At 41.9% G+C, this 16862-nt stretch overlaps 1 protein-coding gene across 1 annotated transcript; it reads right to left on the minus strand.

Annotated features, from left to right (window-relative positions):
* Positions 1-314: 314 nt before the first annotated feature.
* LOC132612932 (CASP-like protein 4D1) lies at positions 315-16628 on the minus strand. Its single transcript, XM_060327002.1, has 4 exons — positions 16472-16628; positions 16377-16383; positions 15427-15529; positions 315-521 (listed from the first exon to the last, which is right to left on the minus strand). The coding sequence occupies exons 1-4, from the start codon at positions 16626-16628 to the stop codon at positions 315-317; spliced, it is 474 nt and encodes a 157-aa protein (XP_060182985.1).
* Between the last annotated feature and the right edge of the window lie 234 nt (positions 16629-16862).

A 16862-nucleotide genomic window follows, 5' to 3' on the forward strand; every position in this document is an offset into this window, starting at 1 on the left:
TGAAGAAGAAAATCATCCAAATTTGAATGTAACTTGCATGTAGAAGGTTCCCCTTGAAGGTATTAGAATAGATAATTTTAAAAATTATATATACTTGCAATAAGTGTAATAATACATGTCTGTCTCGTTGATATTTTAGAACACATATCAACTCATGAAGAAAAGCAACAAACTCTCAATCAAATTAAAAGAGAAACATACTTTTGAATGAAAATGAGACATGTACATAATAAAGCAACAAACTCTCAATCAAATTAAAACAGAAACATACTTTTGAATGAAAATGAGACATGTACATAATCTTGAACACTATATTACTCCCTTGGTTGAGCAGGAAACCTAAGTGCAGCATGTGCAGAAATGAGAGAAATTAATGTAAAGGGAGTAGCCACCAAAGACAGACCAGCAGAAATATAAATCTTGTTGAAGAAACTAGAAGGTTGTAGGTCATTAGTTCGACCCAACTCCAATGTAAAACCATAGCTTGCTGCTGCACCTGAGACTAATATATTTGATATTACCTGTTTCATATGTGCCAAAAAAAAAAGTGAGCAAGTCATCTAGTCATGATACTTAGGCGTCGTTTAATTTGGTAAGGTGTATAAAAATAGTACTGACATAGGATATATTAGTAATACCGGGATTAGTTATGCTGAGATTATTTCTTATTCACTGTTTGGTTTGGTGTACTAAGAGCATTGTTGTCTTTAATCATGCTTATCCATGTATTAATAACTCTTGTATTGTTAATACCATGATTTGCTATGTATAAGAGTAGTACTGAATAGAGTGTATTAGTTATACACTAGTTGACAAACACTAACAAACAAGGGATTAATAGTACCAAAGCTAATATATATATTATTTTCTCTAATACATCCTACCAAAGCACCCCTTGTTGTTCACCGTTTTGCCATCGTGTCCAAAATCTATATATATAATATAAAGCTAGGAATGAGAAAGGTGATGTGGCACCTCTCAAAAGCAAGGAAAGTTATTTATCTTTTTTTCTCAATTTTTTGGGGTTTTCTTCTAAATTTTCCTATTAATCTTATTTTAGTAGGCATTAAAGTTTTCTGCATTCAAAACATTCAATTAACGTACAAAGCAATTAACCAAATGAACAGAAAAAGACGTCAGTTTCAATTTTCAAGCCTCTATTATCTTCTAACAGTAACACCTAACAGTTACACCCATTATTCTGACACTAATTAAGTGCTGGTAATTAAAGAGTAGAAATATAAGGAAGAGGTAAATAGAATGATCAGCCTACACCCACCAAATTATCATGGACAACGAATCAGGAGCAGCCATGAACATATAAAAGTAAAGGTACTGATGTTTCTGGTGCAGAATTAGTGCAAAGAATGTATTTTGTAATTTTAACCATCTCAGTTTTCTTGGTTTGTTTTAGGGAGTGAAAAGGAAAGGACAGGAGCAGTCATGGATTATGGATATATAAGAGTGCAGGATTTGATGTTTTTGGTGCAGACTTGGTGCAAAGAATGTATTTTTAATTTCAATCATTTCATAAATTATGAATTTTTAATTTTCTTGGTTTGTTATAGGAAGTGAAAAATAAAAAGAGGCTTCAGCAGTAGGTATTTTCTGTAAAATTAAGTAATATGTGTTGTCCTGATCTTGAATAAATTATCAAAAAAATTTGGATAAAATTTTACTATTGTATTTCTGATCTCCCTTTTTCTTTTGGCAGTTGGTGTATTTCTGATCTCCCTTTTTCTTTTGGCAGTTGGTGTCGTGTATAAAGCTTTCGAGGAAGATATGACACCTCTCTGCTAGCATTCACAGTTATATTTTTTCTCATTTATTTAACTTTTTATCTTATTTTTCCACTCATTCTTTTTACTCAGTTTGTGTTAGGAATCCAAAAGACATGTTGCAAAAAGAAAAAACAAGCCTAAAATCCATGATTAAAGAAAAACCATTACTTGCATTAGAGAACCTAATTAAAGAAACAGTCGTCTCTTCGATTAGAAATTCAATGCCTCTATCAGAAACAATTGTGGGGAAGTTGTTCCGATAAAAGCCTGCGCGTCATTGATAAAATTGTAAGTTTTCCTCTTTAACTATTCTAGCATTCTTTATGTCAACAATTTTTTACCTTTTCCATATGTCCATTTCATGCAACAGTTTGTTTTCTTTTGCTTCTGTCATCGGCAGAGGTGAATTCAGTATTTTAACTCTATGGTTCAGTCTTTTAAGGTTCTTCATATTAACTCATTGTATTTTTAAAGTTAATAGGTTCTTTTCATAGTTTTTGTAATTTTGATGAATTATTTTACAAATTTATACTCTGTAACAAAAGTATACCATAACGGTGGATTCGTCCCTAAACACTGAATCGACATACTAATAGAGTAGGCTGCTTAGATTGTAAGGATGTTGTGGTTGATATAACACTGTTTAAAATTCTTTTGAAAAGTGTTACATTCATGTATGAAGGTCTCATTACCAAAGACAGATCTTATAAGGAGAAAAAAATATATATATCCCCTGGGGCACTTTGATGTTCCTATTTCGTCTGCACTGTTTGCAATTAATTAGAGCCAAACCAAGTTAGTTTTGAGAACGAATCCTGTTGTCCAAAACCAATTTGTTGCCATGGCCAAGGTTGATGTGTCCCCTTTTTAGGGCCAATAATATAATTTTTTTTTGGGTCTATTTATCCAGTTTTTCTGATAAAAAATTAATATGATGATGGAGTTAAAATACAATTTAATGTTTACCCTATAAAATTAATGTCAATGAGAATAATGAAGAATTGTGAAGGCAATAATGAATAAAGAGTTGTAATAAATGACGAGAGGATAGTGAAGAGTCATTAGCATGGGTCTTCTTCCTAACCATGATAAATGTTTCCTAAAGCTTCATTTTAATTTTATAGTTCATCTTTTTCTAAATGAAATTGTTATCGTGATAGTATTATTTTTATCGATATGATATAACATATCATCCAATTTTGAAAAATGACACGATAGGACAGTAACGTCTATAATTGATGAAGGCTGGAGAACCCAATAAAAGAGCAATCAACCTTTAATATGTATTACATTAAAGAACAACAAATAGTGTTACCTTTGGGGAATATAGAGAGGAAAATGAAAAGCAACGATATATATTTTAATTATGCAAATTATAATAAAATTATTTAATCATATTTTTATTTTCTAAAACGACCGCGCAAAGCGCGGATATATTCACTAGTTGTAAAATAAAAGTGGATGGGTATTATCAATTATCGTTAAACTTTTCAATTAGGATATCGAAACAGGTAATTAAAAGCATTGTAGTAGTCGGTTTTCTTTTTTTAACTAGAGGTGCATAAGGCTTGTGTTATTTATTTCCCTTCCACATGATGAGTTGCAGGAAATTGAGAAGTTCGATGGTTGTGAAGAGTTGATAATCACAATTTTGAGGGGTATAAAGATAAATAAACAGTTCATATTGGCATAAAACCACTTATTTGACCATTTTTTTGTATACGGTAAAAACCGAATGTATGCAAGACCGGTGAGACCGGGGACTGGGATAAGAAGAGACAGGCATGAGTACCGAGTATTTCCTTCGGACTGGTGGAATTGCACCAGCTGCGGCTGATCTGAGAAAAGTGAAGCAAATTTGTGTAGTCCGGTATCTCCGGACCAAACTCCGCATCACAGCCTGTCCGGTTTCTCCATGACCGAGTTGATCGTGGCCGTTAGTCCGGTTAATCAGTTACAAAATTGCCACGCGTCAAGACCGTTCTGTCACATTGTACCGACAGCCGTACATTGACGTTTTTTGACATCTATAACATTGTAATAGAAAATATATACATTGACACTTTCTCTCTCTCTCTCATTTTCTGGTCCGAACTAGTGGAGTTGGATTTATTCATTCAATATATTCTTAGCTTAATCATCAATATTTACGTATTTATTCAAGTTATTAACACATATACTCATATATACATACCATTGCACACGAATCCATATATACATTCCACATAAATCAAAAATAGATTAAAGTTTATCCACATATCCTATACCTCACTTACAAATTAAATTGATTACCAAAATTCGGGGTAAACAGTTTGGCGCCCACCGTGAGGCTAGGATAATAATGATCTTTTAATCTTGGCTTCTATCTCTTACCCGTTAGATTAAAAAAAAATCTTTTGTTCATCTCTGTGAAAACGGACCAAATGGCAAGCAGTGGACAATCTGGTCATGTTAACAACGAAATCGTTGCCGAAAATGAGAACAGTGGGTTAAGGGACTTGCCAGCGGATCCCATCGACCCAAATTCCGTTGATTCGAAGGAAGGCCTCAACCGGCAGAACACCGTGAACCAGGAGAATGCCACCCAGCCGGACACTGATCCCTTAAATACTCACAATTCAATTACTTTACCCCGGGCACAAAGCCGGAAAGTACCGGATACCCCGGATGAGATTAATTTACGATTAATTTTTGAAATGTTGCAGGAACAGAGAACCGCCATTGCCGAACAAGGAATCGCAATAGCCCAGCTGCAAAGCAAAGACGACAAAGAGGCCTCGGAGAGGTCGAAGGGCGTTGCCGCACCCAGGAGGGATGAAACAAGGATAGTCGAAAGCAATGGGTCAGGAGCTGGTTCATCCACAGAGGTTCTGAGAATGCTCGAAACATTGGCAAAGCGGGTAGACTCAACTGAGAAAAGGGTGGAAACATATAACTCTCGGGTGGATCAGATCCCGGGGGCCCCGCCTATTCTAAAAGGACCGGACTCGAAGAGGTATATCCAAATGCCTTTCCCTCCAAGTGCGGCTCCGAAATTGATCCCGAAGAGGTTCAAAATACCGGATATCCAGAAATATAACGGCACAATGGACCCACAGGAGCACGTGACATCATACACCTATGCCATAAAAGGCAATGACGTCGAAGAGGATGAAATTGAGTCCGTGTTGTTGAAAAAGTTCGGGGAAACCCTATCAAAGGGAGCTTTAACTTGGTATGACCATCTTCCCGAGCATTCAATTACTTCTTTCGAAATGCTAGCGGATGCGTTCATCAAGGCCCATGCCGGGGCTAAGAAGGTGCAGACCCGGAAGTCGGGTATCTTTCACATAGCCCAGAGGGATGATGAGTTACTACGAGAGTTCGTGAATCGTTTCCAAAGGGAACGGATGGAGCTCCCTCCGGTTCCGGTGGAATGGGCTGCACAAGCTTTTACCAAAAGGCTTAATCCTCGAAGCTCGACGGACTCATTCAAGCTGAAAGAAAACTTGTTGGAATATGAAGCTGTGACTTGGGCTGATGTTCATAACAGGTATGACTCAAATATTTGGGTAGAGGATGACCAGCTCGAGCTCCCCCCGGGACCCGTAAATATGAGCAAAATCTCTGAAAGATCGAGAAAAAATTATGAGCCAGAGTCAAGACCCTCAAGGGAAAGGTATTGGTCGTACTCTCATTCAGAAAAGCCAAGCTTCAGGTCGGAAAAATCGAGGGTTGGTCCTAGTCAAATCTTCGATCGGGGTGATAAACGGACTGAGCACTCGTCGAACAGTCGAGGTCTGTCATTTAGAAGTGATGCCGGGAGCTCGGCTACCAACAAAGACCTACCGAGGATATCGAAGTACAACTTCAGCATCAATACCTCGGATCTCATCTCGGCATAGGTCGTATCGCCGAAGCAAGATGGCCGAGACCATGGAGATCAAATCCCGGTCAACGGGACCCGAACGTGATGTGTGAGTACCACGGAACTCATGGGCACAGAACTGAAGACTGTCGCCAATTGAGGGAGGAGGTGGCTCGGCTACTGAAAAATGGCCACCTTCGAGAGGTCCTGAGTGAACGAGCTAAAAGCCATTACAAGGAAAAGGAATCCCACAAACGGGCTGAACCAGTGGAACCTCAGTATGTAATCAACATGATAATCGGTGGTACAGACGCCCCTCGAGGGCCGGTGATGAAACGGACAAAGATCTCCATTGTACGCGAGAAGCGGAGCCGAGATTATGTGCCCGAGGGTACCGTCTCCTTCAGCAATGAAGATGCAGAAGGCATCATTCAACCGCACAACGATGCTTTGGTAAATTCTGTTCTTATTTTTAAATCACAAGTCAAGCGTATTTTGATTGACCCAGGTAGCTCGGCCAACATCATCCGGTGAAGAGTGGTCGAACAACTGAGACTACTCGATCAGTTTGTACCGGTGGCTCGAGTGCTCAGTGGGTTTAATGTGGCGAGTGAAACCACGAAGGGGGATATTTCTTTGCCGGTCAATATTGACAGCACCATTCAGCAGACGGTGTTCTATGTCATCGAAGGGGACATGAAGTATAATGCTTTACTCGGTAGGCCGTGGATACATAGCATGAAGGCTGTCCCATCGACATTACATCAGCTGCTGAAATTCCCAACACCAAAGGGGGTAAAAACCATCCGAGGAGAACAGCCCGCTGCAAGGGAGATGTTCGCAGTCGAGGAAGCTCCACTCATTACCAAAAAACCGGATCCAAAAGAAGATGAGTCAATCGGTGGAAAGGACTCTAAATAGCAACTAAAGTGTACGGGTTCGACAGCGGAGCAGCAGGGGACAGACTCTGGGTATGAAGAAGATGATTTCAATGTACCCAGATCATTCATCTTGTCGGATGACTCCGATGCAACCAAGTCTACAGTGGAGGAGCTGGAGCAAGTCATCTTGTTCGAATATCTACCGGATAGAAAGGTCTACCTGGGCACGGGATTAACCTAGGATCTCAGGAACAAGTTAATTAAGTTTCTTCTAGCTAATGTCGATTGTTTCGCATGGTCCCGTATAGATATGACAGGTGTGCCACCGGAAGTAACAACTCACAAGCTCAGCCTCGACGGGAGATTTCCCCCGGTGAAGCAGAAGAGGAGGCCTATGGCAGAACCAAAGCACGCCTTCGTAAAGGATGAGGTAACAAAGCTTTTGAAAATAGGCTATATTCGAGAGGTAAAATACCCGGATTGGCTAGCTAACGTAGTGGTGGTGCCGAAAAAAGGTAATAAATTTAGAATGTGCGTTGATTATAAGGATTTAAACAAAGAATGCCCGAAGGATTCACTTCCGATGCCTCACATCGATAGAATGATCGATGCGACGGTCGGGCATGAGATGTTGAGTTTTCTCGACGCTTACTCCGGGTATAACCAAATCCGGATGCACCCGGAGGATCAAGAGAAAACATCCTTTATTACCCGGTACGGAACTTACTGTTACAATATCATGCCCTTCAGATTAAAAAATGTCGGTGCAACTTACCAACACTTAGTTAATGGGATGTTCGAAAAACAGATGGGAAAAACAATGGAAGTTTATATTGATGACATGGTTATCAAGTCCCTGGAAACAAAGGACCATTTAAAACATTTGCAGGAAACCTTCGATGTACTTCGTAAATACAACATGAAGCTTAACCCGGAGAAATGTGCCTTCGGTGTCCGGTCGGGCAAGTTCTTGGGTTTCATGGTGTCCAACCGGGAATTGAGATTAACCCGGACAAGATCAAAGCTATCGAGGATATTGAGGTGGTAAATAACGTCAAAAGAGTGCAAAGACTTACCGGAAGAATAGCAACGCTGAGTCGGTTCATATCGAGGTCTTCGGATAAAAGTCACCGTTTCTTCTCCTTATTAAGGAAGAAGAATGACTTCGTTTGGACACCGGAATGCCAAAGAGCATTGCGGTTCATATCGAGGTCTTCGGATAAAAGTCACCATTTCTTCTCCTTATTAAGGAAGAAGAATGACTTCGTTTGGACACCGGAATGCCAAAGAGCATTGCAAGAGTTGAAAAGGTACTTGTCCAGCCCACCTCTACTGCACACACCGAAAGCGGACGAATAGTTGTTTCCCTACCTTGCCATATCCGAAGTAGCGGTAAGTGGTGTTTTGGTCCGAGAAGAATCAGGTACGCAATTCCCTATACATTATGTGAGTAGAACTTTAGGGGATGCGGATACCCGTTATCCCCACCTTGAAAAGTTGGCATTGGCATTGGTAAGTGCTTCTAGAAAACTCAAACCCTACTTTCAATGCCATCCGATATGTGTAGTGACTACTTACCCTCTAAAGAACATCATGCATAAACCGGAATTGTCGGGTAGACTAACCAAATGGGTCGTAGAGATTAGTGGATATGATTACAAATATAAACCCCGAACGGCCATTAAGTCCCAAATATTAGCCGATTGTGTGGAAGATTTTACCCCGGCTATGGTCCCCGAGGTTGAAAAAGAGCTTTTGCTAACCTCAGGAAAGGCTTCGGGTATTTGGTCGTTACACACGGACGGGGCCTCGAACCTCAAAGGTTCCGGGCTAAGAATCGTCCTTAAAACTCCCACTGGGGATGCCATTCGACAGTCGATTAGAACTATTAAGTTTACTAACAATGAAGTCGAGTATAAGGCTATGATTGCAGGTTTGGAATTAGCTCGGAGTATGGGGGCCGAAATAATCGAAGCAAAATGCGACTCTCTTGGTCGTTAATCAAGTGAATGGCGTCTTCGAGGTCAAGGATGAGCGAATGCCAAAGTATCTGGAGAAAATCCAAGTGATACTACACCGGTTTAGAGAGTGGACCGTGCAGTATGTACCCCGGGAGCAGAACAGCGAGGCCGACGCATTGGCCAATTTGGGCTCTTCAGTCGAAGGGGAAGAAATCAACCCCGACACTATAGTGCACTTGATGAACTCGGCGATAGAAAACGGGTATGCTGAAATAAACACGATGGGGCTAACTTGGTATTGGCGCAACAAATACATCGACTACTTGCAAGATGGAAAGCTTCCAAGTGACCCAAAAGAATCACGGTCACTAAGGACAAAAGCAGCACGGTTCTGCCTAGTGGACGACCAATTGTATCGACGGTCTTTCTTCGGGCCCTTGGCTAAGTGTTTGGGTACCGCAGAAATCGAGTATGTGATGAGAGAAGTCCACGAGGGGACCTGCGAAAATCACTCCGGTGCAGAGGCCTTAGTCCGAAAAATTATCAGAGCTGGTTATTATTGGAACCGGATGGAGGAGGATTCAAAGAATTTTGTCCGGAAATGTGATGGGTGTCAGAGACATGCCCCAATGATTCACCAACCCGGGGAGTTGCTACACTCAGTGGTGTCGCCTTGGCCCTTAATTAAGTGGGGAATGGACATTGTTGGTCCACTACCATGGGCACCAGGTAAGGCCCGTTTTATTTTGTTAATGACTGACTATTTCTCCAAGTGGGTTGAAGCGCAGGCTTTCGAAAAGATTAGAGAAAAGGAGGTTATTGACTTCATATGGGACCACATTATTTTCCGTTTCGGCATCCTAGCCGAGATAACTTGTGATAACGGTCCTCAGTTTATTGGCGGCAAAGTCAATGATTTCCTCGAGGGGTTGAAGATCAAGAAAATTGTATCAACTCCGTATCACCCAAGTGCAAACGGACAGGCAGAATCCACGAATAAAACAATAATTCAAAATCTAAGAAAAAGACTTGACACGGCGAAGCATCACTGGAGAGAGGTGCTGCAGGAGGTATTGTGGGCTTACAGAACCACATCAAAATCAAGCACGGGATAAACACCTTTCTCGCTGGTCTACGGGGCCGAAGCCTTCATCCTCGTAGAAGTTGGTGAACCGAGTCTCCGATTCGGATACGCCACCGGTGGGTCAAACGAGGAGGCCATGGCCATAAGACTCGACCTCACGGATGAACTTCGCGAAAACGCGTTAGTCCGAATTGGAGCCCAGAAGCAGAATGGAAAGGTACTACAACCGGAGGGCCAATTTTTGACATTACCAAGTCGGGGACTTGGTGCTTCGGAAAGTTACTTTGAACACCAAAAATCCCAACGACGGAAAGTTGGGGCCAAACTGGGAAGGGTCGTATAAGATAACAGGAATAACGGGTAAAGGGTCGTATCAGCTGGAGGCCATGGACGGACAACGGTTGTGTAACAACTGGAATGTAGTTCATTTGAAGAAATACTACTGCTAAGGTACGGACGACTACCCTCGTTTTTGTTTTTTGTTAACCTTTCTTTTTGCAGGAAGTCGAGTACCGGATGAAGTTAGGTGTTAGGTCTAGAAACACGTGTTGCACTCTTTTCCTTAGTACGGTTTTGTCCCGAAATGGGTTTTCTGACAAGTTTTTTAATGAGGCAACAAGTACAGCGTGTTACTTGATAGAAACGAGGACAAGTGTTCAGAAACTCGGGGGTATACCCTACGAGTGGGGACTTGATAGTGCTTACCCGACCATGCAGCTCGGATAAACACTAGGGGACTACTATACCCACATCAAGGCTTACCCCGGTGAATAAAAAACGAAGCAGCTCAACAAAGCAGGAGAACGTTGTTGGGCATTACCCCGAGGAAGTTCTCGTCCATAACCGGACCTTCTGTATTAGGTTTTGATGTAAGGACCAAACGATCAGAACGAATCGTGTCCATTTAGTATTCGCTACGACAAAAACAGAAGGAAACGGACAAAGTCCTCATATCATGTACGTGCAAATACTTGCAATATAAAGATTACTGAAAATTCAGATTATTGCATTTCGGATACGTCTTCTTGTTAAACACCCTACCCTCGGTGATTACCGTCGAAATTCGGCATCATTTTATCCAAATACCGTACACCGGGGACTATAGTCGAAATTCGACAAAGGCAATAAGGCCGCACTGAACCAAGCCAAAATCTTTAAATACCCCCGAATGGGGACTGCTATATCAAAATTCGCTAAGGCTGGGATTCAGGTGTCCGAACCTAATCCACGATAGGTGACCTGTCGAAAAATATCGGCCCTAAAATGCCTAATGTGATTCGGAGACGTCTGAATTCACAGAGCATAAATAAGTCCCACGGGCAAACCACTCGATCAATCCCCGGACAAAATATACCGGACGAAGTGGAAAGCCAACATCGAGGCATAATCCGGAAAAATGGATCCGAGCAAAAGTCATAATAAACACAGATTAAAGAATAAAGAAAATCAGCAAGGAAAATGCACATTTCATATATGTAAGGTTTTTTACACCTGAAATTCCTACGAAGTTAAAAAACAAAAAACAAGCCAAAAAGGCAAAGGCAAATAAAGGCTAAGTACAGGCCCTGATCTATCCGGTGTAGCTGGAACCGGAACGCTCAGATACTGTCCGCTCGGAATCGGTATCGAGGGCTCTCTTGGCTTTTTCCTCGGTCTTTTTGGCTAAAAGTATCAGGGCCGGGAGGTCCCCAAAACCTTGTTGAGCTTGCTCGAGGGTGGCCCTCCGGGACTTCCACCGCTCATACTCCACCGCAATCGTGGTATGAGCCTCGATAGCCTCCACATTCTTAAGGGCTTCTGCCAAGTCGGCTTCAGCCCGGGCCAATTTGTCCACCAATTCGGATCTCTCGACATCGAGGATTCTTTGAACTTGAGTAGCCGAATCGAGCTCGGCCTTCATGAGGTCATTGGCCTCGGCTGTCTCCTCGAATTTGGTTTTGAGCTCGTCGCATATCCGGGCCCTATCCTCGGCTTTCTACAAAAATACCCTCAACTTGTCCTTGTACACAACATTCTCGGATTCAAGCAACCGATGCCTCTCAGCCATGTTCACAGCATCAGTCTTGACCGAGTCAAGCTCTCTCCGAAGTTGAGAGATAGTGGCCTCGAGTTCACCAAGCCTCGAAGAAAAATGAGCATTATCTTGGCTAAGGCCGACCTTGTTCGCTTCCAGGAGTCGGTTCTTTTCGACCATTCCGGCCAATTCATCCTTTAATCGAACATTTTCGGCCATCGCTGCTTCGAGCTCGGGTTGAAGGTTGGAAAGGGCAGCTGCTCGGTTCAATTGATCCTCCTTCACTTGCAAAAGGTGCTGGAACTTCTCCGTTCCCGACCTTGGGCATCCAGGTGGTCCTTAAGGTCGTCAACCTCTTGCTGAGCATGGATGAAGGCCTCATTGACGAGCACCACACTCTGTGAAAGAAACGAGAAGTTAAACTTGGATAAACGAGAAGGTAAAATTCACACTAAATTATGGAAGGATAGGCTGATAAGCTTACTCGGCTGCCCGCGTGCATGCCCTCGTTAATGAGACTCTGCCAAGGGACTCCGGTCATCTTCCGCTTATCCGAGTCCGAGACGAGGGGCCTCAGATAGCTTGCAACTCTCACAGGACGCGACAAAAAACTGCAGTCCTCGGGGACGGTAACCACGACCGATCTTGTCCTTCTAGGTTCCACACTCGGGGCCGGGAAGATACGCACCAGGCTATCTCTTGAACCAGTATCGGTGGCCCGGCTAGCTACCCTCGTGACTCGAGGGATAGGGAGATGTCCGAAACCGGCAGCTTCCCCGGTTGTAGGAGGAGTATCCGAGAACATATCATCAAAGTTATCCGACCTCGAAGCTGGAGTTGGGGAAGCCCGAACAGCACCAGCAGCCTCGGTAGGAGCAGGTACCTCGGATGTTATAGCTGGGTCCCCAGCGGGTAGTGAGCCGGTATCCAGTGGAGCCTCGGTCTCAGGGACCGGCTCAGCTCTTTGTTCGGCCTCAGCATTCGAGTCGAGCCCGGATCTTCTAGTCCTTTGCAGGGGAGTCTCCTCAGATGAAGCATCACCTGAAATGTCAACATATTCAATTGACCTTAGAGGAGTCGGGTATAGAACTTCTTCCCCACCTGTGTGCAGAGCCGGAGCTGAAGGTCCTTCCCCGGCTGAAGGAAATGGCCGAACGGAGGCTTCTTCCTCCGGAACAGACTCGACGGAGGGGGCCACACCGACCCTTCGAATAATTAAATCAAGCTATGTTTCATCTCTTGGAGTCTGAACGACGCTCCTTGCCCTTTTCTTCGATTTCTGCCCTTTGTCCGAGGGCTTTCTCCGCCTTTTATTGGCAGCAGCAATGATGCGGGATGTCACCGCTGAATCAAATTCAGGTGCCGGCACAGCTGGCTCAGCTACTGGCTCCGGCCTTGGCTCCACCGAGCCTCTGGGTAAACCTGAGCACCGAAGAGGTTGTTAAAAAAAAATGTAGAAGAGACGATATATTCCAGCTCAAGCGGAGCATTACCGTGGTTTTGAGCAACCCATTGGCCACGTGATAGGTTCCCCCACGTCCGTGCTTCATGGGTGTGTTGGCTGAGGAGTGCCCCGACCCATTCATTCATATTCCGGACGGCCGGAGGTATCCATGCTACGGCTGATATAAAGAAAGCGGAGAAGAAATCGTATTAATTCTAGGGAGAAAGTATTTGACAAAGTATCAAAGGATAGTTAAAGGAAGAACGGAGGAACTTACGATTATTGTTCCACCTCTCCGGGAAGGGCATATAGTCGGCCAGAATAATGTCCGCGGTCCTCACCCAGACGTAGCGTTCTAACCAACCACGGTCTGTCTTCGTCCATCTTCGAAAAGATCGGGTGTCGGCCTCGCTTGGTGAGCTTTATCACACCCCCTTGGAACAACCTCGAGGAGTATAAACGGATGAAGTGTGTCATCGTAAATTCCCTATTTATGTTGTTGGACAACATCCGGAGGCAGGCCACGGTCCTCCAGATTATCGGACCAATTTGGGCCAAGGTCACGTTGTATGTCCGGCACATATCCAAAATAACCGGGTTAATTGGGGGGTCGAGCCTGAGTGTGAAGGGATAGGTGTAAACATACAAGAAGCCTTTACTATGATCGGTGATGGACTCGTCAGGACCGAGGGCGAACACTTGCACCGGACGGTTATCCCATCCGCAATCAGCCCGGACTTGGTCGAGTTTATCCTCGGTAATGGACGAAGGATATCGCCTTACATCGAACCCCCTATCCGCAACCAGAGAAGGCTTCTCGACTTCAAATTCTTTGTTGTAGTTGGGTTTGAACGGTACTATGTCCAAGGCAGTAGGTTCAACGATGATTTTTCCCTTGGGTTGTGAAGTTGGCTCGGCTCCTTGAGAAGAAACCGAGGGAACATACTGGGAGGTGGTTTCGGTGTTGGCAGACATTTTGAAGATGTGGAAAAGGAGATTTGGTGAATTCGATAGGGAGGAAGAAACAAGTTAAAAAATAAGAGAGGGAGAAGAAACAGTTGAAAAAATTCAAAATGGCAAAGTGAGAAGAAACAAAGCAACACTTTCAATCGAAAAACAACAGAGGAAAGGTTGGAAAAGTTGGTTTTCTTACAATCAAGAGGGATGAAAACGGTTGAAATCAGCAGAAAATATGAGATGAAGATGATCAGAAGTGAAGAAGTGAGGAAGTGAAGAAGTAAAATGGTGAAATGAAGGGGTGCATGGCTTTATATAGGCGTGGTAACTGTAGCGGTTGCAGAGGTTGGCCAACCGGGGGATGCCACGTGTCTAACAATTAATGAAACGTGATTTGAAACGACGTGCGTTACGACAGTTACCAAAGTTGGCCGTTCGGGATGAGACACGTGGCTGATGGCAGAGGGACGTGACATAACTGTTCCCGCCAAAATGAAAAGATAAGAACGAGCTTATGAAAACGTCGGTTTGGTGACTCATCCACTTCCCGTTACTCCGGTAAAACTACGGTCCGGGAAGTGTGGGGACTATCTGTATACGGTAAAAACCGGATGTATGCAAAACCGGTGAGACCAGGGACCGGGGATAAGAAGAGACAGGCATGAGTATCGAGTATTTCCTTCGAACTGGTGGAATTGCACTAGCTGCGGCTGATATGAGAAAAGTGAAGCAAATCTATTTAGTCCGGTATCTCCGGACCAAACTCCGCATCACAACCTGTCCGGTTTCTCCATGACCGAGTTAATCGTGTAGTCCGGTTTCTCCATGACCGAGTTGATCGTGGCCGTTAGTCCGGTTAATCAGTTACAAAATTGTCACGCGTCAAGACCGTTCTGTCACATTGTACCGACAGCTGTACGGGTGTCAGACCGTACGGCCCAACCTTATCCTTTTAGGGTTTTCTTTATTCTAAAAGGGTTTTATGTTGTATGCAAGGCCCATAAGGCAAAACTATAAATAAGGGGCATCTCCCTACTTTTGAGGGTTGGCTTTTTGAGATCTATAACATTGTAATAGAAAATATATACATTGAAGCTTTCTCTCTCTCTCATTTTCTGGTCTGAACTAGTGGAGTTGGGTTTATTCATTCAATATATTCTTAGCTTAATCATCAATATTTACGTATTTATTCAAGTTATTAACACATATACTCATATATACATACCATTGCACACGAATCCATATATATATTCCACATAAACCAAAAATAGATTAAAGTTTATCCACATATTCTATACCTCACTTACAAATTAAATTGATTACCTAAATTCGGGGTAAACATTTTTATATACTGAGATTGAGGATAGAGAGCTTCAATTAGCAATATAATCTTAAACACAAGAAATGACAAGGGGAGCTTCAATATGACCTTTCAATATGACCTTAGTTTAACTTACCATGTCACCAAATAAATCCAGCAAACTGACTCCAATGCTTAGAGATAGTGCAGTTTGGAAGAGATTATATGCAATTCCCACGCCAATACTAACCAGCATATAACTGCAATTACCATAAATTATATATCATAATTAATGGGCAGAGTAAAAAACGCTTCCTATAATATAGAGAATTACTTCCTTTGTTTCAATTTATGTGGCACCTTTCGGATTTCGAGAGCTGAAACTTTTAATTTTGACCGTGAATTCGGCTATGGAATCTTTAAATTTTTTAAAATAAAATTTATATGTAAAAGGTATTATAAGTCACAATAATTAACAATTCAAAATATTTATAAGGCGTATAAAAAAGTCATGAAAACAAGCGCACTAGCGGCTGGAATTAATAATCAGCGGTGGAGAAGTTGGATTGCAATCAAAATCTCCCAAGTTTAACCTGAAAGCTTTTATTTATACTAGTATGACTTTTTATCGCATTCGTAACCTGTTTGGCTAAGCTTCTGAATATGAAATGTTAACGTTTTATTTTAAAAAAAAATATTCTAGAAAATAAAAGTGTTTAGCCAAGCTTATGGCGTTATTGTGAAAAAGAAATGCTTTTAATTTGTAGAAGAAGCTAAAAAATGTAATATCTCCCAAAAATAACTGTTTTGATTATTTTAGGGCAAGATTACGCATATCAAAAAGTTCATATTTACCATATTAAGCTAAAACTTCTGTTTTTTCGTAATTTGACACTTAAAGGTCATTTTTATTGAAACAAAGTACTTCTCAATGATCATTTAACTAAACACAAGTTGCTACTCTTTCAAAGTTTCAAAAAGAATTTTTGATTAAAATACAACATTTTAAGTACTTCTCAAAATAAACCGATTTCAACAATTTGGCCGAACAGGTTATAGTCAATTAACCATACTTCAATTTCAGTTTTTGATGTTTAACACCTAAACGTATAGACTTCAAGTTAAACAACCCATTGTTTGATCATTCAATCAAATAAAAGGAAGAAAAGTTAAAATAAAAAAGAGAGAACTTACATATAAACGTGATAATTGGGTAAACTTAATATCATTAACCTGATAGTCTGAATAGAGAAAACGCTCACAAGATGTGAAATGAGAGCTAGTAAGAAGGATAACGAGTGATCCCACAAGGCAAGACAATGCAAAGAATCTCATCGCGAACATTGTTATTCTTCCCATCTTCTTGCACCTTAATTACTCTACCTCATAATTATTAAACCTTCATTTCATTTATATCCCTTTCTTTCTTATTCCAGAGGGAATAAAAAACAAATTGTCAAACGTATACTTTAGAATGAGAAAATTCCTCCACGTTATCTCTGTTTTCTGATTTAAATTTATTACAAACCCTTTTTGAAATAAATTATCTGTATCGTTCAAAGTTCTACTTGTACACACTAAAATATTGTTTCC

The sequence above is a fragment of the Lycium barbarum genome, chromosome 10 (assembly GCF_019175385.1).
Source record: "Lycium barbarum isolate Lr01 chromosome 10, ASM1917538v2, whole genome shotgun sequence".
In the NCBI taxonomy this organism is placed as follows: Eukaryota; Viridiplantae; Streptophyta; class Magnoliopsida; order Solanales; family Solanaceae; genus Lycium; species Lycium barbarum.